The sequence below is a fragment of the Cynocephalus volans genome, chromosome 14, assembly GCF_027409185.1.
Source record: "Cynocephalus volans isolate mCynVol1 chromosome 14, mCynVol1.pri, whole genome shotgun sequence".
Lineage (NCBI taxonomy): Eukaryota > Metazoa > Chordata > Mammalia > Dermoptera > Cynocephalidae > Cynocephalus > Cynocephalus volans.
The window spans coordinates 19,468,464-19,492,243 of record NC_084473.1 but is presented as its reverse complement, the minus strand read 5'-3'; the positions used below and the strand labels follow the sequence as shown (position 1 = coordinate 19,492,243).

Below are 23,780 nucleotides of genomic sequence, written 5' to 3'. Positions count from 1 at the left end.
CAGTAAACATACATACTGTGCATTCAAGAGCCTCATTCTTAAACTAAATATATATTTTTACCTCTTATTTTCATCTTTTTGGTAACTTTTATTATAATTTTTATAGATTCTATCATATGTGAGGGACTAACTTTCAGAGTTATAAATCTGATATTTTATTTCATTTGGATTTTGGTTACCTTCTTCATTATGATATACATATACATACATATTTTTAAAAATTGCATTCTGGCATTATTTCTATTACCAGGGAACTTTATTCTTTTACAGTATTCTTGTAGGTATTAAGTATATTAGCAATTTATCTATTTTTGTTTATATAATATATATACCTATTTTTTTCTACTAAGGATTTAGGGCAGCTACTTTACATTATATGCGTGTTATGATATGCATATCCTATGTTTTATTTCTACAAGCCTGCATAACACTAGGATAAGAGACAGACATATAACAGACTCATGTATTTACATACTGGCAAGTAAAATCTTATGTAGGAAATATGTTAGGAATACTCTCTGCCTCATGTTACAGAGGATAGACTTCAGTATGGTATGGGATTTTTTTTTGATAGATGTATGTATTAGTCCGTTTTGAGAGAGAGAGATAGAGAGAGAGAGAGAGAGACAGAGACAGAGAGAGAGATATGCCAGGGTCCTTTAAACAATCAGGTCTCCCGGGAACTAATAGAGCGAGAACTCACTACCCCTCCTCCCCCAGGGAGAGCATTAATCCATTCATGAAGGATCCATCCCCATGACTCAATCAGTTTCCAATACTGCCACATTGGAGATCAAATTTCCACATGAGTTTTGGAGGGGACAACACATCCAAACTCCATCAATGTACTTAGATACAGATATGGTATTTATCAATTTTACAAGGAATTAAATTTAATATTAAATTGCATGAATTAGAATTATGAAGCTATATAAGACATTTTTATATTAATTGGGAAAATTTAGACTGAATATTAAATGCTATTAGGTAAATAATACTGTTATTAATTATTTATATTATAAGGTGCTTATAATTATAATGTGTGATAATAGTAATGTGACCATATAAAAGAACGTTCTTATCTTCTAGAGACATGTATTGAAGTATTTAGGGGTGAAATGTCATGAGATCTATAATTTACTTTACTTACTTTGCAATACTTCAGCCAAAAAATTAAATGGAGCATATTTAGCAAAATGTTAATAATTAATTGGGTGATAGGTATGTGGGTATCAATGATATTTTCTCTATTTTTATGTTTGTTCGAAAATTTTGATAATAAAATTTAAAATTGTGATTTGTTGGGGGGGGCAAATTTACGTAATGAAACATAACATTTGTTTTTGTCTTTAAAGGAACCCATTCAGACCTCTGGATATATTTGTAACTTTGAGGACTTAGAAATTAAATCTGTTCTTCTGGATGAGATATTAAAGGTAATTCATAAAAAGCAGTTATATTTCTGTTGCTGCCTTGATTGGGATTCGTTTTTGGAGGCAGTGTAGTGTCCAGTTACGAGCGTGTACCCAGGAGTCATGCACATCTCTGGTCCAACCCTCCTCTGCTACTTGTGCAACCTTTAGGCAGGTGCTGCTATCTTTCTGAGTTTCACTTTCCTTTCCTGTAAAATGATGACAAAAATGTAGGAGCCTTAGTTTTTACCTGTATAAGATGAGAGTAATTATAGTACCTATTTCATAGGATTGTTAGTATGTAAAATAAAGTGTGAAAAGCACTTAGCACAGTGCTAGGGACAAGTAAGAGCTCAAAAACTGGTCGCTAATTGTTTCTGTAGGAATAACAAAGAGGTACTCTAGGGTATTATGAGTAATTTTTTGTTTGGAGGTCTACTGTCCTCTTATTTTTTCCAGGTTTTATAAAACAAGCTTTTTCTGATTCCAGATATCTTTTTACACCACTACATTGGCCTTTATTGACCATCCTTTGAGAATTTTTTTCTCTAAGAATATACTGAGAGCAGATTTACCTTCATTTTCTCCAAAGCATTTACTTTTCTGTGTACTATATATATTTTTTGGAATTGGAATAATAAATTCTTAATGTCCAGAAGTTAGTTGCAACTTGGGGCATGTTTGTGTATTTTGGTTTGATATGTAAATTGCTACCCTTTTTTTGTGAACCAGTTTCGTTTTTCTATATTATAACCACCCTGCAGCACCAGGGTGGACCTCTACCCAGAATTTAACTTGGATGTCATGATTGATGATACCATAGACACGCTGAGAGGGTATAAAACATTTTACCACTTACATAGCGAGGCTTTTGGGGAAGAGAAAGGGAGACTTCCCAAGCTGGTCTGAAAATGGCTTGTGAGAACAGGGAAAGGAGATTGGCTAGAGTTTTTTTTTTTTTTTATAGTCAGGAGCTGGGTCTGGGGTGAGGGTTCCCTTGGGTGAGGTCTTATGTGGTTTGAAACTCATGCTGGCTCCAAAGGAGGGAGCACTGGGTTTTCTTATCAGCTTGACCCACGTGAGGCAGAATTGGAGGCAGGAGTGAGGCGTAAAAGCTGTTCTGTGAAACGTCAAAAATGGAATCTGAATCTTTATTACAACCTAGGATTATTTAATCTCTAAAGGTGACTATTCAACTCTTCTCTATGTGGATAGCTCTTCCTGTAAAGAGTAAAGAAAAAGATCTTGTGTTTGTTTAAGGTGTATGACTTGTACAGCTAATGAACTTGTTTTATTGCCTGTTTAACCTTAATACAGTAATGGCAGAGAAAAGTGTATCAATTTCCCCCTTTTCCTCACATGTGAAGGAAGCTATGTCTTTTTGCTTGTTCTCTTTCCCTAAAGACTTAGCGCTTGGGAACTCTTTAGAAGATGTGGTTTTGCCAATTAAAAACAACAACCACCAAGTCATAGGTGGGGTAGAATCAAACTAAGCTGGCTGGAGTATCTTCTCTGATTTTACATATTAATGGTTTGATAGAGAATGAGCTTCTTGAATCCCCAGCATCTAGCAAGGGTCTGGTATACAGTTGGTTCTCAGAAAGCGTTTGTTTAATTGATTTTTTAAAAATGAGTAGTAACTTTCTTGCTTTTAAAAAAGTGGCAAATATTCATTATATACAATTCAAGCAATACACAAAAGTGCTGAAAATAAAGTAAAAACAAAACAAAACATCCTAAATCTCATCATTGAGATATTTTAATCGTTAACATTGGATAAACAGCAGAACATCATTCCATGCTGCTATAAGCTGTATGTGGAAGGATAGATTAGGTAGATGAACAGAAGTAATTTTATAAAACGGCATCATTGTACAATCTCCTTTCTTAGTGTTATGCAATTTTAATTAAATAACTTGAAAGTGAATTTAAAGGAATTCAGGACCTTTAGATAATTTTTTTCATTGCAAACCAGAAAGGCTCATAGTTGCTTATTGTCTTAATGCTTGAAAATGACTGTGGTGTTGTTGCTCTGATGATTATATTGATTTATGAAGTATTTTAGAAAATATATGTTTAAATTGGTTAGGTGTACTTTGAGATTCTTTATACACTGGGCACATTTTATATGTATCTAATATTGGGGAGAGAGTATCTATAGTCCTATCGCCCAGTTTATTGGGAAGGGGTAGGGTGGAGTGGAGAGTTAAGCTGTACCTTGTGAGTTTTGGGTTTTTCCAGAAAACTCAAAAGACCCAAGTATGGGATTTTCTTCTCTTCCAAGTTTTGCTCACAATATAATGCAGGGTTATTTTTGTTTGTTTTTGTTTTTAATTGTAAAAGAAACACATGCTCTAAAGTCTACTATTTGAATTCTCTTGTTTTTGTCTTTTCTTTTAGAACCCAGAACATCCAAACAAGGATTATATAATTAACTTTGAGATTCGGTCCCTTCGAGATAGTCGTGCATTGATTGAGAAGGTCGGAATTGAAGATGCGTCTCAATTCATAGAGGACAATCCACACCCCCGACTTTGGTATTTAATTAAAAAACCCCAAGTCTCAGTTCTGTCATCGCCTGCTCCTGTACTAACCTCCTGATGGGAACAGACTTCCATTCTTGCTCTTGTTTTCAAAATATAGAAATTTATTTTATATTTGGAAGTCCTCAATGTAAGCATAATACTATATGAAAAATGTTTACATGTGTTAAAATAGTCATGTTCCGCCATGTTTCACTAGTAACAATAGGTATAATAGTTCAATTCTGATTCAGGACTTGCTATCAGTAATTTGCAATAGGCTTTTCTGTTTCCTATTTTTAATAAAGGCGCCTACTGGCTGAAGCAGCTCTTCAGAAACTGGACTTACACACTGCAGAGCAAGCATTTGTGCGCTGCAAAGATTACCAAGGCATTAAGTTTGTGAAGCGCCTGGGCAATCTGCAGAGTGAGTCAATGAAGCAGGCTGAAGTTGTCGCCTACTTTGGCAGGTTTGAAGAGGCTGAAAGAATGTATCTTGATATGGACAGAAGGTAAGTTGTGAAGGTGCAGGTATTCTGAGTAGTTCTGGAGTTCGTGATTGCTTTACAAATGGGGACTATAAAATAGACTAAATGTATTATACCATTTCCTTTTAAAATTTTTAAAAATTAATTTTTTTATTGAAACATAATTGATTATACATATTTGTGGGGTATATAGAGTTGTACTATCACATAGTACAGTATGTGGTGATCAAATCAGGATAGTTGGCATATTTGTCATTACAAAATATACTCCTTCATTGTGTCCATGAACCAGTTTTTTTGCTAACTCCCCTCTCCCAACCCCTTCCCCCCTCTAATAACCACAGTTCTGTTCTTTCCTTCTGAAAGTTCAACATATTATTGTTTGTTGTTTGTTTCTTTCTTTATTTTATTTATCTGTAGTTTTTAGCTCCTACTTATGAATGAGGACATGCAGTATTTCTGTTTATTTACCTGCTTATTTTTATTGAAGCTTAGTTGATGTGTACATAGCTGTGGGGTACAGAGTTGAATATCAATACCTGCATGCAATATGTGATGCTCAAATCAGAATAATTGGTATATTCAACATTATACAACGTAATCATTTTTCATGGCCCTTACCAGTTCCTCCCTTACCCCTCCCCCCACCCCCACTTTCCCACTTCTGGTAACCTCAGTTCTGTTCTCTCCTTTTGAAAGTTCAGCATTATCAATGTGGTTATTGTATCTTTCTTTCTTTTTATTTATGTGTTTATTTTTTTAGCTCCCACTTACAAGTGAGGACATGCAGTATTGGAGTCTATCTCTCTCTGTAGGTCTAATAGTGTTGGCTTATATATCTGTGTGTTCTGATGTTGGATGCATATATGTTTATGACTGTTATATCCTCTTTCTGTATAGATTCCTTTGTCATTATATAATCTTCTTTGTCTCTTCTTATAGTTTTTGGTTTAAAGTCTATTTTATCTGATATAAGAATGGATACTCCTGCTCATTTTTTCTTTTTTTGGTTTGGATTACAACCTAGATATTCTATATGCCCCTCATTAATTTATGTTTTATAATTTGGGGCAGCTCTCTTCTCTGTTTTTATATCTATTAATGGCTGACTATGGGAAATTTCTTTCATTCGGTAGGAAAAAAATGACAGGATTTAAGAGACTGGGAGGTTTAATCATTTATTACACAGCTTATTATATGAATTCTCTGTTTTGGTTTAGGTCTGATTGGATTCTGCATTTTGGTTTAATTTTCTGTTGTCAAGAAAGATGAAAAGGTAGTTAGGGATTGAGTTTTATTACCTTTATATTTATATTTCATTTTTTATTTATATAAAATGGTGTATAAACTTTATTTCACCTGTAAACATCATATCTAATTTTTGAAAAATGTTATTTATACTCCCAAGAGATCCCTAATATAACTCAGCCCTGGGGAAAAAAAAAAAACCAACAGTGTTTATGCTATATGTTTTGCTTTGAAATAAACCTGATCATGTATGAGAAATTGCTGAAAAGAATTGATTATTATTAAAACATTTTGCTAAGTAAATTAGAAGTCTAGAAAAATAAAAGCCAAGAAATCGTTTTCTTTTTCCTATTTTGGTGTCTTAGTCCATTTTTGCTGTTGTAATAAAACACCTGAGACTGGGTAGTTTATAAAGAAAAGAAACTTATTTATCACAGTTCTGTAGGCTGGAAAGTCCAAGATCAAGGTGGTGACAAGTTCTGTGTGTGGTGGGGGCCCTGTCTCTTCTTCCAAGTTGGTGCCTTGAATGCTGCGCTCTCACAAGGTGGAAAGCAGAAGGGCAAAAAGGGTGAACACTCTTAAGCCTCTTTTATAAGGGCATTAATCAATTCATGAGAGTGGACTAAATCATTTCCCAAAAGGCCCCAGCTAAGTTTCAACATGAATTTTGGGGGGGAATACATTCAAACCATAACATCTGGGTCCTCTCCATTGCCTCTTACCTGGTCAGGCTAAATTTTTTAAATGTTTGGAGAGTTACCTTATCTACCCACTGCTGTGTATTCTCAGAATCAGAACTGTATCTAGCATGTAGTAGGCACTTGATAAATATTTGTTGAATGGATTAATGAAGGAATGAATGAATGCCATTGTTTGTAGAGATCTTGCTATTGGCCTCCGGCTGAAATTGGGGGATTGGTTTAGAGTACTCCAACTCTTGAAAACTGGATCTGGTGATGCAGATGACAGTCTCCTTGAACAAGCCCACAATGCCATTGGAGACTACTTTGCTGATCGACAAAAGTGGTATGTAACCTACTGAAGTACCTCATACATTTATGCAGCACTTAAAAATGTAGCTGCCTGAGTACTTTCCTAGGAAATAATAAAGTGCTGGGGAAATGAAGACCATCCTCCTGGATCCTATAATGCACATACCTCTAGATTCACATTGGAGAGTAAGAGATCCCTGAAGCTGTGAGATGAGCACTGTAAAACTTTGGAGTTTACAACCACAAAATTTGTGCTTAGCCCCAGGCAGCTTTCTACTGTTGAGACCACAGTGTACAGTTCTAAGGTGTTACATGATTTATTTCTGAGCAAAGTAAAAAACGTATTTTATATTTGCTTGTTTTGTTACTATGGATTATTTTCAAAGCATTGGTTTTTACTCTTAAGTTTTCATTTTGATTAATATGCTTATTTCAGTGTTTGAGAGTACTACAGCAGTATATCAGATTAAAACAATATTTCTTAAGAATATTCAAGAATGTTACAATTAAAATATGCTACACAGTCTTTAGATTTTTTTTTCCAGTTTATATGCTTCCGAGGTATTCTGTAACTAAAGATTATAAATAGAGTAGTACTAGTACTGATAATTCTAGTGAAGGAATAGTTTTAGTGAAAGTGCTTATCAGGAATTTCAAATTAGTTTTAACAGTTTTTCTTTTTTTCTTTCCATAGGTTGAATGCTGTACAATATTATGTACAAGGCCGGAACCAGGAACGCTTAGCTGAATGTTACTATATGTTAGAAGATTATGAAGGATTAGAGAATCTTGCCAATTCACTTCCAGAAAACCACAAGTTGCTTCCAGTAGGTATTCAAAATTTTAGTTCTTGGAGTAGTTAGGTTACTTTTAAAAATTTTTATATTATAGTCAGGAAATATCCTCTGCAAGAAAGAAAATTAAAGATTAATTTACAATTTTACTGTTTCTTAGGCATAGACTAATGCTTTTATTTTAATTATTAAACAATATACAATATTACCAAATGCTGAAAATAGAAGGGAAAAATCAGTCATATTCTTACTACATTAACATTATCACAGTCTTGTGTAGTCTCTTCAGTTTTATGAAATCGCTTTTAAAAGTTAGCTGAATACATGAAATATTTACAGATGAAATGGTATGTTCTCAGGGATTTGCTTCAAAATAATCTGAAATTGTTTGAAATTTGCCATAACTTAAGTTTAAAAAGATAGCCCAACTTTTATTAGGTTATATTAGTAGTAAAGTATTTAATTTTGAAAAGAGAAACTAAAAGCAGAATTCTCTAACTTTCTTTTGAATGTTCTTTTAATTAATCAAAAATTAATTAAACTATAAATGAGTTTGTATTTTATTTGTTTATTTAAAATATAAATCACTGAGCTGTACAATACCTGTAGAGTTAGCAACTCTCAACTGCAAGGTCTGGACATATACCAATCAGGAGTCAAAAATTTTGTCTGTTAATTAATAGATAAGTGTAGATCTCTGATGATTCAGTTTTCTCTATCATGAATTACAGCAGTTATCCCTGTAACAATGGCATTTTCACTCACCCTTATTCTCAATCCTATGTGTTTTCTTGGGTAGGAGAGAAACTGAAATTATAGTCCCTCAGTGTATTTGTCTGTTTCAGTTGCTTATAACAATATACACGGAACCGAGCAATTTGTAAGGAAAATGAAATTTATTGGTTAGAGTTTCAGAGCCTGGGAAATCCAAAGTCCAGGGAACACATCTGGTGAGGGTTTTCTCTGGTGGTGGCTGTACAGCAATGCAGGGGTCTCACATGGCAGACAATGGTGGAGCAGAGAGAGAGAGAGAGAGAGAGAGAGAGAGAGAGAGAGAGAGAGAGACTCTCATGTGCTCTATTCTTAAAGCCCTCAGAACCACACCACTGACCACCCTTATCAATCCATTCACTATGGCATGGTCCTACAATCTAATCACTTCTTCAAGGGCCCACCTTTCAAATACCGTAATAGGATTTCCCACCCTCAACAGTTAACAGTGGGAATTAAGCTTCTAATATATGAACTTTGGGGGACAAAATTCAATCAATCCACAGCGCTTGAGTATCTATTGGGGATTAGTTTCAGGACCCCACAGATACCAAAATCTGTAGGTGCTTAAGTCTAATATAAAATGGTGTAGTATTTGCATATAACCTATGCACATCCTCCTGTGTACTTTAAATTATCTGTAGATCACTTATAATACCTAATACAATGTGAACGCATTATAAATAGTCATTTTACTGTATTGTTTAGGGAATAATGACAAGGAAGAAAGTCCGTACGTGCTCAGTGCAGATGCAATTTTTTAAAAAATATTTTCTATCCTCAGTTGTTTTAATCCATATGTGGAACCCATGGCTATGGAGAGCCGACTATAGTTAGAATTCCGGGTATGGGAATGGTATATTTACATTAGTACCCTCTGTTAGGTGTGTCTGATGAAGCAGAAAAATATTTCGCTGTAGAGTATCAAGAACGGCAATAAGTAATTTCCAAGTAATTATAGCTATGATAATAAGTAATTAACTAAAATAATAAAAAATTTTAGGTAGTACTGTAAATCTTAAGTTTTAGAGGAATTTTTAATAATATGGGAAGATGTACTTAATATTTAAGTGAGAAATGCAGGATACACAACTATGTATAGTATGATCACAATCCATACACAAATGCACACATATGAATTCATAGGACAAAGGTGTTAGGAAATTACGTCAGAATATTGAGAGAGGTTTATTATGGGTAGTAATGTTATGAATAACTTTTTTACGTGTAATTTTTGTGCCATTAGAATGTATCATATTATAATCAGAAAAATATAAGCATTATTTTGAAAAAAGATAATTGGATACAGAATGTACTTTTATATTTCCAAATATATTTTTAGAAGTGGGAGTGGGGAGAGAAAGTGTGGCTAATTATATATTCTAAAAGAAAAAAAAAATGATCTTCTGAAAATGGAGAATGCAGCCAAACAGGTAAGATTAGTTGTCATTGCTGTGGTTCTGCCTCTCTGCCACCCCCCTCCAAGGAAGCTCTGTTTTAGGTCTAGTTTCCTGAACTGATGAATGGCAAACTCTAGGGCATTTCTCTCTAGGAGTGTTTGAGAACTTTGTGAATGTGAGGTTTCTCGTAAGCCTCTAATTAAGAACTAGCATCGCGTATACCACAGTTGCCTTAAAGGTTTTTTTCACCGCCATGTGTGATTTGTTTTGGATTTTGACATTTCTGTACACTAGCTGCTGAGCCTAGAGAGGATAGAGTGCAGTGACTTCAGGACATAGTTAAAAATCAGACACAGAGCCTGAGCCAGTGAAGTACTGGTTTTATAGAAGGTGATGCCTTAGCACCCATTCTGATTTGTAGCCTCAGCCTCGTGATTGTTTAAAAGAAAATTGACTGTATCTACCAGTAAATTTAATATTCATTTGTCCCTATGGAATTTTGCTAAATTAAAATATAAGTGTTTTCCCCAGCCTGTGAAATCTGATAGTATTGTTTTGTCTTTACAGGAAATAGCGCAAATGTTTGTGAGAGTTGGAATGTGTGAACAAGCAGTGGCTGCATTTTTGAAATGTAATCAACCAAAGGCAGCGGTAGATACTTGTGTACATCTCAACCAAGTAAGGAATTGGAACTTACTGTCTGTGCAGCTTGTCGTCTTAGGAATTTTCAGGTCAAGGCGAAACTAAAGTCACCATAGTCATCCTTTAAAGATTACTGCCAGTGTAAGGGTTGGAGAGCTTGAGAGGAATTTTGTGAAAGGAGCCAGACAGGTATTCTCTTATTTAGTTGAGGACTGAGAAAGTGTTGGGGTTTGCACTTACCTCTTGAAGTGCTACCAAGTGGGTTGGCCCCCTAGTAACTAACTCGGTATGGGAACCCCGTGCTTTAAGTCTGGCAAGCTTTTTGTCTGGAAGTAATTTCATAATTTTCTGTGTTTTATCAGGGTTGGGTTTTGTTTTCCAAGAAAGACCAGCTAATGGTCGATCATTGCCTGAAGAAGGAATTGAGTTACTTTATCAGTATTTTGGCAAATATATTTTCCTTTCTCTTTATAGAAAACATATATTTGATATTTTTAAGAGCTGAAATTTAACTAAAATTAAAGTGCAGAGTTATTATAGAGACTGTTGTCTCTTTTAAGTATTCTTTTAAGTATTTTAATGTATTCTTTTAAGTATTTTCCTTAAGGTATTTTATAAAGCTCCATTTGCTTTATTAAAATGACTTTTAAATGTTAAATCTGATGACATTTTCATAACTGAAATTGCATATTTGTTTAGTATAAAAATATAAACAAGTGTATCTTTTTCTTGCTCACAGTTTGTGGGAAAATAGAATTAAAAGATTAATGTGATTATACACTTTGAAACTTTCCTTTTTAGGTGTACTTCTTAAGTAAATCAGAATCCTAGGTCTTTTAATCATTTTGACACGTGTAGCTCGTAGAACTTAGAATTGCTCTGATTTTAAGGGATTTTTAAAAACATATACCAGTTTTTTATTTTGAAGTAGTGTTATTTGTTGTTATAAACTTAAAGCTTTATTGTGTGAATTTTGTGTGAATACTTCGGTGACTGAAGGGTGTAATTTTTTTCCTAGTGGAACAAAGCTGTTGAATTGGCTAAAAATCATAGTATGAAAGAAATTGGATCTCTGTTAGCTAGATATGCATCTCATTTACTGGAAAAGAATAAAACTCTTGATGCCATAGAACTGTATCGGAAAGCCAATTACTTTTTCGATGCTGCTAAACTGATGTTTAAGGTAATATAATAATTTTGGTGTGTATTTGGTTTGTTCTAGTTGCAAATGTCTTTTTTATACCAAAGAATGCATTTTCCATGTTCTTTGGAAACAAATATTAGTTATAGCAAAACCCTTCTTGTGTTATTACTGCAGTAACTATGTGTTATTTTACTATTATTACCTTTTGGTACCAAGGCTATTTATTTATATTAGCAACTTATCAATAACTAAGCAATTGTATATTTAATACTGAAGTTAAAGAGTTAAAGAATTTGCTGAGACCACAGAGTACAAATTTCTTTAATTGGGAATTAAATCCTATTGGCAATAGAGTTTTGAGTCCTTTCAAATGTACAAGTTTTAAGCGTTATACTTTTTATAATATCTATTTGGAGGGAAGATAACTAGTACAATATTAATATATGCAAATTTTACATTCTATTCTTTTTTCCTCCATTTGATTTAATGTAAAAGGAAAAATTTTTCTCAAAATCATTCAAATAAATTTTGACTTCTGAAGGATACACCATGTTAATGCCATTGTATCTTGGTGTACTTGGAACATTATTTTTAAAATCTCTGTGTTATGGAGAATACTACCATAATACTTCCCCATTCCGTCAACACTTTCTTCATTCTGATGTAGTTATATGATGGCACCAGTTATTTTTTAAGATTCATATGAGTTCTAACTCCAAGGGCTAAATATACTAAGGAAAAACCTAAATACTTGTAAAGTATTAAGGAAAAGAAAATGGATTTAAAAATATTTATCATAAATAGGTGGTATTTATATTCCGTTCTACTGATATTCCTCCTTTTTTAGAGAATTAAATTTCAATTAATTTTGGAACTGATTATATTTGTACAAATATAGACTAAGTTGTATCTTCCCCAAATTCTTTAAATGTTTAAAGATTGCAGATGAAGAGGCAAAGAAAAGAACTAAACCTCTGCGTGTTAAGAAGCTCTATGTTCTGTCAGCTTTACTTATAGAGCAACATCATGAACAAATGAAAAATGCTCAACGAGGAAAAGTTAAAGGAAAGAGTTCAGAGGTAAGGCAGAACAGAAAATAACATTAAATCATCTGAAGTGTTTAAGAAAAACTATCAAACTTCTCTTTATGTACAAGTCATTTAATTGGCGTGTCTGCATTTTATTTCCTTAAATAATGTGAAGAAAAGGAATGATTGATGTAGACTTGGTATTCATATTTAGAAATTTCTACTTAGCAATATTGAAAATTGTTTTTTTACAAGACTAATCTGTAGTGTTTGCTTTAATTTCTTATTTTTATTAAAAATTTTACTTACCTGGTAAATCTTCCTTTCTAATCAGTTAGTTTTAAAAACTTTATTAGAACATGTATATTATTTTAATGTGTAAATGAATCTTTTATGAACTTAAAGTTTAATCAACTCTGTTTTAAAATTGGATCATGCCAGTTTAACAAAACATTAATTATAATAGAAAAATTAATTCTGTAATGAGTTTTGTAATGATAAAATCTGCTCATTTAATTTGCTCACTACCCTGATTTGATCACTACACATTGTATACATGTATTGAAATATAACTCTGCACCCCATAAATATAATCAATATGTTTCAATTAAAATTCCTTTTAAAAAATTTAGATATTTTAATGTATAACAAGTTGAGAAGTTATCCTTCTTGTCATGACATCGTTATGTGGGAGTTGATACTGTGATTGTGTTTGTGCTGACAGAAAGTGTGGGTCACCTTTACTTGTAGGCCACTTCTGCGTTGGCTGGTTTGCTGGAAGAGGACGTTCTGTCTACAACGAGTCGTTTCACAGATAATGCTTGGAGAGGGGCTGAGGCTTACCACTTCTTTATACTTGCACAGAGGCAGCTCTATGAGGGATATGTTGACACTGCATTGAAGACAGGTGGGCGTGTCACCTAATGTATATAGTATGCCTGAAAAATTATAAATTGAATATGAAGGGCCAGCTCTTTCAATTCACTTTTCTATTAATTTCAATAACTTTTTTCCCAAGGATTTATTTTTATATGTTTGAGATTATGCTATATGTAATTTGTTTTGTGCATTCCTCTTTTTGAAGTCCTTTTTATTTTTTGAATACATAGAAAGCAAAACATAGTTCACAGAAATATCAGAAATTTGAGGTAAGCAAAAAGAACATGTATAGCATTCATGTATCTATCCATTCAAACTTAAATGCTTTTTGACCCATATGTATAAAACTTTTTAAAAATAATTTTTTAAAAATAATATTGGGAATATAACAGGGCATATTTTAGTGTACATTTAAAAAACAATAATGTAAAATATTTCCATATTAGTATACATTTTCTATAGGGCTTATCTTGTTTTTTATAAAAATGATACTTTTCTAGTAATTTCAACCAAAACAAAAAGATACAAAGAAAAAAGTAAAATAATCTAATAATTTATAAAATAATCTTATAACTCAGAGATAATCATTGCTAACATTTGGGAAAACTTCCTTTCAGACATTTCTCTGTGCCAGAGCTTGCTTTTTCCCCTCAACAGCATACTGTAGTTATCTTTCCTCACTGGTGATCGTGGGTCTATGTCATCATTTTTCATAGCTACATAATATTCCATGGTACGTGTATACTGTAATGTATAAAAGATTATTTACATGCAGTATCAGGATCTCAGTTTCTTCTGGATTAACAATATCTAGAGGTTAGATACACAAGGTGCTTCAAAAAGTTCCTGGAAAGATTTGTATTATCTTTTCATTATACTTTTCTCTGAACTTATTGAAGTATCCTTATATTAACTCCAAAGACCAAAATTATGAGAATTGTGTTGTAAATCAAAGCATAAGGATGACTAAACCATTGAACTTTGTTGTAAACACTTGATCCCATAACCAGTTTAGAGGAATCTAATTGTAAAATACATGAATATATTGTTTTAAACTTGTTTTATGAAATTTCCATTATACTGTAATAAGGTATTTTTAAGATTTTGCAATCTTAAGGACTAGAGTAGAAAAAGATAAAAATTGGTCACAAATCTGATATTCTACAGTGCATTTTTAAGAAAGACATAATCATCTTCAGTGTGGAAAAATTGCAAATAAGATGTGGTAGCTATCACAATAAATAGTCTGAACTGACAACTTAGAGGCTCATTTTCACTTTCTCAAAGTTCTCTTGTTTCAAAAACACAAATAAAAGAGCAATAATCTGTTCAAAGAAATATAAAGAGAGAATATATGATTTCACGCTTTTTTGCTTGTTGTTTTTTACAAAAAGAAACTATTTTCTTGAGAATTATAACTAATATAGTATAATATTTTTTCTGAAATTTTTGACTTAAGTGGAGCAAAAGATACATGTTTCTACACTATTATTATTAATTTTTTTTGTCTTTGCGTATATTTCTAGGTTGGCACACCACATCGTTTGGTGGTGGTTATTTTCATAGGACCTGAGCTGTATGTTAACTGGCTTCACAGAGCCCTGTGGAGATCATGTAGCCCACTTCCTCCTGCTAGTGCTCCCATCTCTCAATGTTGTTTTCCTTATGTTTGTTAAAGTTCATTGGGTTAAACAAAAACACCTTAATGTAGACTGTTTCCCAAGCATGTTCATAATATCATGATTATTTTTAAAAACCCAAATTGTCCTCTCTTTCCTAGCTCTTCACCTGCGAGACTATGAAGACATTATCCCTGCTGTTGAGATCTACTCTCTGTTAGCACTCTGTGCATGTGCCAGCAGAGCTTTCGGGACTTGCTCAAAAGCTTTTATTAAACTCGAATCTTTAGACACCCTCAGTTCAGAACAGAAACAGCAATATGAAGATCTTGCTCTAGAAATCTTCACCAAACATACTCCAAAAGATAACAGAAAATCTGAATTGGACAGCCTTCTTGAAGGGTAAGCTAATTGTAATTAGTAGATGTCATTCTATCTTGGATTTCTATGTCTGTAATATGTAATATAATAATTAAAGCACTAAATTTTGAAGTAATTTACCTTAACATTATACCCTTTTTTATATAGTGTTACAAGTGTATTAATGCTTTATTTTTTCATTATAAGAAAAGTTTTTATTTCAAAAAAATTTTTGAGATAAAAGTATTTTATTTGAAGTTTACCTTGAAATGCTTTTTCATTCTTTAGTTTTTTAAGGGTATTAAATAGTTAGACTAGTTAGAAGTTTTAAAGTATAATTGATTGTTTTTCCTTTTTGTAGTGGAGAAGGGAAACTGCCAACATGTGTTGCCACAGGAAGCCCGATCACTGAATATCAATTTTGGATGTGCAATGTCTGCAAGCATTGTGTTCTTGGTCAGGAAATAACTAACTACAACTTCTGTCCCTTATGCCATAGTCCAGTGGGATAAGGGAATGATGAACTATATATAATTGTAAAATATGTGTAGCATATGTTCATAGCTATAACTGTATATGTAATATGGTTGATTTCTGTAAGCTTTATATGAAAATAAGACTCTATTTTATAGTTGTATTTTTGCACAAAATTTTTATTATTACTATAATAAAATAATTTTTGTACAGAAATACAATCATAAAATAATAAAGATGATTTTCATGGAAGTCAACCTTATTTTTTATCTATCTGTGTCATTTATCTATCTTGAGGTTAGTTACATGATACCATGGAAACATCCAAATAATAAATGTTTTTCTTATAGTGTCAAGGTTATTAATTCATTAAAAAGTCTTGGGGGTGAGAGAAGCATGGGAATGGGGCAAAGCTGAATTTAGAGCATTGACATAACTTGTATTATGAGGAGGTTAAACAATTTTAATACTGAAATGAGCTTTATGCCTAGCCGTATTTGATTAAATGAGTATTGAATGTCTCCATGTTTTATTTTCAGAAGTAAGGAGATGGCATTTTAAGACAATTTTTACAATTTGAATAGTTTCTAATAGGCTTATTCTTCATCCTTTTTAAAAAACCTATCCTGTTAGTCTCATTCAAGAGATGGCATTTAGCATTTACTTTTACATACTATTATGCACAAAACTTGGTTCTATTTATAATGATAAGAACTTATACAAAAATACCCATTTTGTAGTTATGCTTTCAATTGAAATATTGTCACCAAGCTGGACTCTTCATTTAAGAAAACTCTTGCTGTAGGAAGTGATTCTTTCTTGATATGCATCTGTTTTGATGTGTTATCATTAATTTAAAAGAGAAGAAATTGTGATCAGTAATGGGTAAATTTCTTCCCTCTTTTATATAGAAAGTAATGCTCTCCATTTATTTCTCATGAACTTACATCCTCTCATTTTGTGGCTAAAGACCACACTTTAGCACTATTTTATTAAGATTGTTTGCTGAGGTTTGGCTGATGTTTAGTAGAGACAATAAATAAAGAGAAATACACAGCATTGTTATCACAGCAATAATGCTTACGTTAGTTCTCTCTCTCAATGTGATATGTTTTTGGTCTTGTAGGGACAAGTTAAGCCTTTTGCAGAGTGAGCTATGAGAAGAGGTTTAGAGCCCAGGTGAGTTTAGGATAGATGGTGGGCTCATGTGACTAAATAAAATAAGACAAGAAGTCCTTGAAGTCTCTATGTCCATGCACCTTGTGGGAAATTACCTTGGTACAGTGGTAGCCTCCAGTTACACTACCAAGCAAACTGTCTCAGAGGTCATGCACAGAAAGGCTTGTAAACCAAATGAGGTTGCTTGAATCACATGGTTTATTGAATCAATTTGAAATACACAGTGAGGCACCAGGAGAAAGTGATGGGGTAGATTAACACTATTAGGGTAGGGTGCTGGTAGGGTGGAAAGACCACAATCCTGGGTTATATAAAACTGAATCCTGGGTTATATAATATTTTTAGTCCTGACTCTCCTGACTCTTACTCTGTCACATCAGCTTCCCCTGATAGCGGGGTTATGGAGAGGACCACAGTTAAGTTTGAGCCAGAGAACTCAATCAGATTGAATGTGCCTGAGGCCAATGATGCACAGTTGCTGTATAGAAGATGCTCAGGGGCAAGCACATCTGGCCACAGCTGTAGCTTGCCAATGAGTCTGCTGAGCAGTCATGGATTTTATTGTATTTCTTGGGTAGAGGACAGGTCAGAATAAGTGCCATCTGTGGGTAACTGAATCAAGACCTCACACATATTGAGGGCTTGTGTATCTCATGCATTCTTAGTGTCATGAATATTTAGCAATTTTTTGCCTTTTGTATTTTAGTGCTTTGTGAATGTTAGGTATCTCTTGCTCCTTCTATCGCTTTCTATCTGTAGTCACACATATAAGCTCTATTTACTTTGTCTAATATGTCTCATTAATTACTCACTTATCTAAATTTAACACAATGAATTTCATCTATCTTGTTTGTTTTCTTTTGTACCAGAATAGATAATGAGTATTTCTCCAAATTAGAAAATCGTGTCCTAACAAAGAGGTCTGCCCAAGAGGATATATCTCCTGTTGAACTTAATTATGTATTTCTACAGGACCTTCTGTTTGCAGGGATAAGACTGTTCTCTGCTTCATCAATGAAAGAAATTTTCAGGGTTGTAGGGATGGCACGCTTGTTACTGGCTCCCCTGTGCAAATGGTTCCTGCAGGATGGTTTGCTGGGAGCTGTGGTTCTTGGTCCTTGGTCTAATGCCTTCGTATCTCTTCTTTCCCCTTCCCTTTCCTATCCCACGAATCAGCTGAGAACTCATTAGTTTGTCATGCCTCTAGCTCGTGTCATGACCTGTTGTTTACACTTCTGTTTTATTTGCTTCAATTCCAAAATCATCTGTTGACTCCTCAAGCCTCTTGTAACATATCTTTTGGGAATTCTCTTCTAGAGCCTTCTCATTTGCCACTAATCCTACGCTGCCTGAGCCCTAGAATTTTTCCTCCAACTAATGATTTCAGATAGATCCTTAGTTGCTGTTGATACTTCTTGTTCAGTTTTGATCCAGAAACCAAAATCTCTAAAAACCACCTCTCATGCCCTGTGGACCTAATTATATGTATATGTGTATGTGTGTGTGTGTATACACAGACATATATGTAAAGACAAACATCTTTTTTACTATTATAAAAGCTTATGACTCTTTGGGATCTATTCTGTGAAAGTTTTAATGATCTGCCATAATGTTTTGGAGACCTCTGTCTTGCTTGAAAATGCTACTAGAGAAATAAGATAGTATGAATTGATTCAATCTCTTTTATTCAACATGAAGAAAATTTTAAGATAATAACACTAACAAACTATCCCCTGATGAAAGGGGCAAAGAGAAGCAAAATTGACCATGTAAGACAAATTCTTGGAGAGAAGTTGGATAGACAGAATTAGGTAGTATATTGAAGACAGCATAACATTCTCTTCTTGTGATAGACATGAACTGACTCATTTTGAGTAATGCTGAGTTGTTCTTTATCGTAAAACTTGCCCTGAATTATGTAATGTTTCAAAGTAGTATGGTAGGCCAAAGTCTTGAACTGATGGAACTGACTTATGAAGCCATACAAATAAGCAATGTGCCTAGCAAGCACCATAGCGTTGCTGACCTGCTATTATTCACAAATCCTGACTTCATTATAAATTGTCTTGCTAAAATATACTTTGTAATTATCTTTCTGCATTCAAAGAGCTGAGATCTTAGGTTTTATGTGGTATTAAGTGAAAAAAGGAAAAAGAAAATAATAAATATTGAAAAAATGACTTGTGTTTATCCTGTTTCCTTTATCTATAACTTATAGAAAACGTGGTGTTTACTTTGTCTTTATTTAAATATTCTGGTGGGGTTGGTTAGGAGAGTGTCGGGCTCCGGAATGAAGAAGGGGAGAAGGGGGCAGGAGGCACGACAGATACACAATACTACTTTTGCTACCAAATGGGGAAAAACCCAGCAACCTTACAAAGGTACTAGGCAAATGTCAGGTGATCGGAAGTTGCAGTGAATTACTCCTTAGAGTTCACACAGAGTTCTAATTTAGAAATGAAAGGAAAAATTATGTTAACAGACTTTTAAGAGAAAATCAAAAGTACTGAATTTGATGATATTGTATCTCCAGGATCTTGCTACTGAGTTTCTAAAATGGAAATAAAAGTATGATGTTGCCCCCTACTGTCTGTTTTTATGATTATTTTCTCAATTCATTTTTTTCTTTAAGAAACTACCATTATTTGGAGTATAAACATAACTTATGTAAATGGTAGAAAACTTCAAAAATACATGAGTGTAGATGAGAAAGTAGAAATAGTCTTGATAACCTTTAGAAAAATAAAAAGCATTAACATATTTTAGTTGAATTTAAGAGAAGAAAAAAAAATGAAACAAAAAATTGATGTACTATAAATGTTTCTTCATAGCAAGAGGTATTTATTCTTAAGATATTTATCTAAAATTAAAAGTAGACATTAAGTGGCTTAGGGTTATATTTTATTTAACCACTGATTTCTTTTTTGGCATAGTGTAAATTTCTAGTTAGTAGAATTCAGAGGAATTTAGAAAATGAGGTACTTCTATGTAGCCACTACAAGGGCTAATATTAAAACTAACAAGACAAGTGTTGGTAAGTCTATAGAACAATTGAAATTCTCATACACTGCTGATGGAAATGTGAAATAGTACACCCACTTCGGGAATGTTTGGAAGTGTCTTCTAAATTTAAACGTATACTTACTATGTAGGGCCTAGCAATCCTGCTCTTAGGAATTTACACAGAAGAAATGAAAACATATCCACACAAAGACTTGCATGCAAATGTACATAACAGTATTATCCATAATAGCCAAAAACTTGGAAAGAAGCTAAATATCCATCAATATGTAAATGTATAAACAAAATATAGAATGTGCATACAATGAAATACTACTCAGCAATAAAAAGGAATAAACCACTGATACATGTAACAACATGGATGAACTGCAAAAGCATTATGCTAAGTGAAAGAAGCTAGAAACAAAAGACAACATACTGTATGATGTCATTTATATGAAATTCTAGAAAAGACAAAATCATAGTGATGGAAAGTAGTTCTTGAGGTCCAGGAGAGGGTATGGGATTGGCTTCAAAGGGGTACAAAGGAACTTTTAGAGATGATTGAAATGTTCTATATCTTGGTTTTGGTGGAGATTACATGACTATACATTTGTCAAACTCATTAAATTTTACACTTATTGGTAATATTATTTTTTAAAAATAAGGCATTTCTATTTTAGTTGAATTTAACACAAGAAAAAGAAGCTGAGGTGAAACAGTAAATTGCTGTATTATGTCTTTGTAACAAGAGAGGTAGGTTCCTAAGAGATTTCTCTAGCTAAAAAAAAAGTTAACGTAAATTATAACTTGATAAAGTTGATTGATAAAACAAAAATAAAGCTAATAGAGAAAATGGAATAATCATTTATTTAAGCTAAAAAGAATACAAGAAAAGAGGAACAAATTATAGATGAGACAAATAGAAAACAAATAGGAAGACGGCAGACTTAAACCCAGCTATATCAGTAATTACATTAGGTATAAATGGACTAAACACTACAATCAAAAGAGATCGTCAAAATAGATTTATAAAAGCAAGAGTCCGTTTAAAAACAGATAGGTTGAAAGTAAAAGGGTGGGAAAAGATGCACCATGCAAATGGTAAGGATAAGAAAGCATGTGTGGTTCTATTAATACCAAAGCAGACTTCAAGACAATGAGTGTTACCAGAGATAAAGAGAAATATCTCATAACGATACAAGGGCCAATTCAACAAGAAGATATGATTCTGATTGTTAATTTGCCTAATAAAAATACACGAAGCAAAAACTGGCAGAAAAAATCCACATCATAGTTGGAGACTTTAATACCCTTCTCTCTGCAATTGATAGAAATGGACAAAAAACATCAGTAAGAATATAGAATATTGCGTGTTTATAAAATTTCCCCACATCATAAGGTCATGAAGATACTATATTATGTTCTAGAAGTTTTATTCTTTTGCCTTTCACATTTAAATTTTCTCTGTGCTGAAGCATGATGTCTCAGTTATTACAGTTGTATAACAGGTCTTGCTCTCTGGCAGAAGTCCTTCTACTGTGTTTTTCTCTGTTACTGTTAGTCCTTTGCACTTCTTTTCTACACACATAGTCATATAATTGGTGTTTAATGACTTTTTTGTTTCTAATCTTTATACCTTTTATTTCTTTTTCTCATCTTACTGCACTAACCAAGATCCCCAATACAATATTGAATAATCAAAGTGATGGTATTGGGCATCCTTGTCTTATTCCTAATCTGAAAGGAAATACTTCAATATTTTACCACTGTGTATTGTATTCGCTGTAGATACTTTGTCACTAGACTTTAGTAAGTTAAATATGTCCCCTTGTAGTCCTAGTTTGCTAAGGAGTTGAATTTTATTATAATCTTATTAATTTTCTATATCGAGATTTTAAAACTGTTGGTGTGGTGAAGTACAATATTACAACCAAGAATACTTCATAATGCTAAAAATGGCAATTCACAAAAATATAACATTTGTGAACATCTGTGGACATAGTATAACAATATGCACATAGAAACCACCTTTATAAGGCAGAAACTGCAATAGACGCAGCAAAAGAAATTATAGAAACACAGTAATAATGACTTGAGAACAATGTTGCAGATATCTCAAAATTACAGCAATTACACTTCCACTTGATTTTTTCCTAATTTTTTATTGTGATAAAATACACATAATATGAAATTTATTATCTTAAGCACCATTAAGTATGCAGCTAAAGTGGTATTGACCACACTCATTAAGTACATTCATATTGTACGTATACCACTATCATCACCACCCATCTCCAGAACTCTTTTCATCTTGCAAAACCGAAACTATACGCAGTACGCATTAAACAATCACTCCCCATACCTCCTCTCTCCAGCCACCGGCAGCTACCCTTCTACTTTCTGTCTCTGTGAATTTGACTACTCTAGGTACCTCATTTAAATGGAATCATGCACTCTTTTTGACTGGCTTAGTTCACTTCATATAGTGTCTTCAAGGTTCATGCTTGTGTGTTTAAGGCTGAATAATATTCCATTGTATGTGTGTACCACATTTTGCTTATCCATTCATCTGTTGATGGACACGTGTGTTGCTTCCACCTTTTAGCTATTGTGAATAAAGCTGCTATGAACATGGGTGTACAAATATCTCTTTAAGACCACGCTTTCAATTCTTTTGGGAATTTACTCAGAAGTGAAATTGCTGAATCATATAGTGATTCTATATTTAATTTTTTGAGGAACTATCATACTGGTTTCCTCAGTGACTGCACCATTTTACATTCTCACAAACAGTGCACAAGGGTTCCAATTTCTCCACATCCTCTCCAACACTTGATATTTTCTTTAAAAAAAAAAATGGGCATGAGGTGGTATCTGATTGTAGTTTTAATTTGCATTTCCCTAATGCTAAGTGATGTTGAGCATCTTTCCATGTGCTTGTTAGCCTTCGTGCATTGTCATTGGAGGAAAGTCTATTCAAGTTCTTTGCCCCATTTCTTCATTGGGTTGCTTGTTTCTTTGTTGCTGAATTTTAGAAATTCTCTATATATTCTGTATATTATTTTATCAAATATGTGATTTTCAAATATTTTCTCCTGCCCTGTGGGTTGCCTTTTTACTCTGATGATAGTGTCTTTTGATGCACAAAAGTTTTAAATTTTCATGAAGTCCAATTTATCTTTTTTGTTGTTGTTATTGCCTGTGCCTTTGGTGTCATATCCAAGCAATTATTGCCAAATTCAATGTTGCGAAGGTTTTACCCTATGTTTTCTTCTAAGAGTTTATAATTTTAGCTCTTACATTTAGGTTGCTGATTCATTTTGAGTTAATTTTTGTACATGGTATAAGGTAAGAAACCAACCTTATTCTTTTGCATGGGGATATCCAGTTTTCTCAGGACCATTTGCTAAAAAGTCTGTCTTTATGCCAATACCACACTATTTTGATTACTGTAGCTTTGTAGTAAGTTTTGAAATCATGAAGTGTTAGTCCTCCAACTTTGTTTTTTGAGATTGTTTTGGCTATTTGGGGGGCCCTTGAAATTCCACATGAATTTTTTTGACTCATGATAATTGTATATGTTTAAGGAGTACAATATGCTATTTGGGTACATTCAAACCCTGTGCAATGGTTATATCAGAACATTAGTATATCCATTATCTTAAACTCTTGTCAACTCTTTGTGTTGAGAACATTCAACATCATCTTGACAAGCTATTCAAAGATACTCAGTACTTTGTTGTTGACTGTAGTCTCCCTATATTGCTATAGAATGCTAGATCCCATTCTTCCTCTCTCTGTAATATTTTGTACTCACTGACCACC

At 33.2% G+C, this 23,780-nt stretch overlaps 1 protein-coding gene across 1 annotated transcript in view; it reads left to right on the top strand.

The window, feature by feature from the left end:
- Positions 1-15,893, top strand: part of WDR35 (WD repeat domain 35) — a 59,218-nt gene extending 43,325 nt beyond the window's left edge. The window contains exons 17-27 of the mRNA XM_063078192.1: positions 1,356-1,436; positions 3,813-3,949; positions 4,243-4,446; positions 6,550-6,696; positions 7,357-7,489; positions 10,195-10,305; positions 11,288-11,452; positions 12,352-12,492; positions 13,192-13,348; positions 15,101-15,341; positions 15,661-15,893. Of these exons, the coding sequence (XP_062934262.1) occupies positions 1,356-1,436; positions 3,813-3,949; positions 4,243-4,446; positions 6,550-6,696; positions 7,357-7,489; positions 10,195-10,305; positions 11,288-11,452; positions 12,352-12,492; positions 13,192-13,348; positions 15,101-15,341; positions 15,661-15,811 (1,668 nt within the window). The 3' untranslated portion in view covers positions 15,812-15,893. The remainder of the gene's footprint in view (positions 1-1,355; positions 1,437-3,812; positions 3,950-4,242; positions 4,447-6,549; positions 6,697-7,356; positions 7,490-10,194; positions 10,306-11,287; positions 11,453-12,351; positions 12,493-13,191; positions 13,349-15,100; positions 15,342-15,660) is intronic.
- Positions 15,894-23,780: the final 7,887 nt, after the last annotated feature.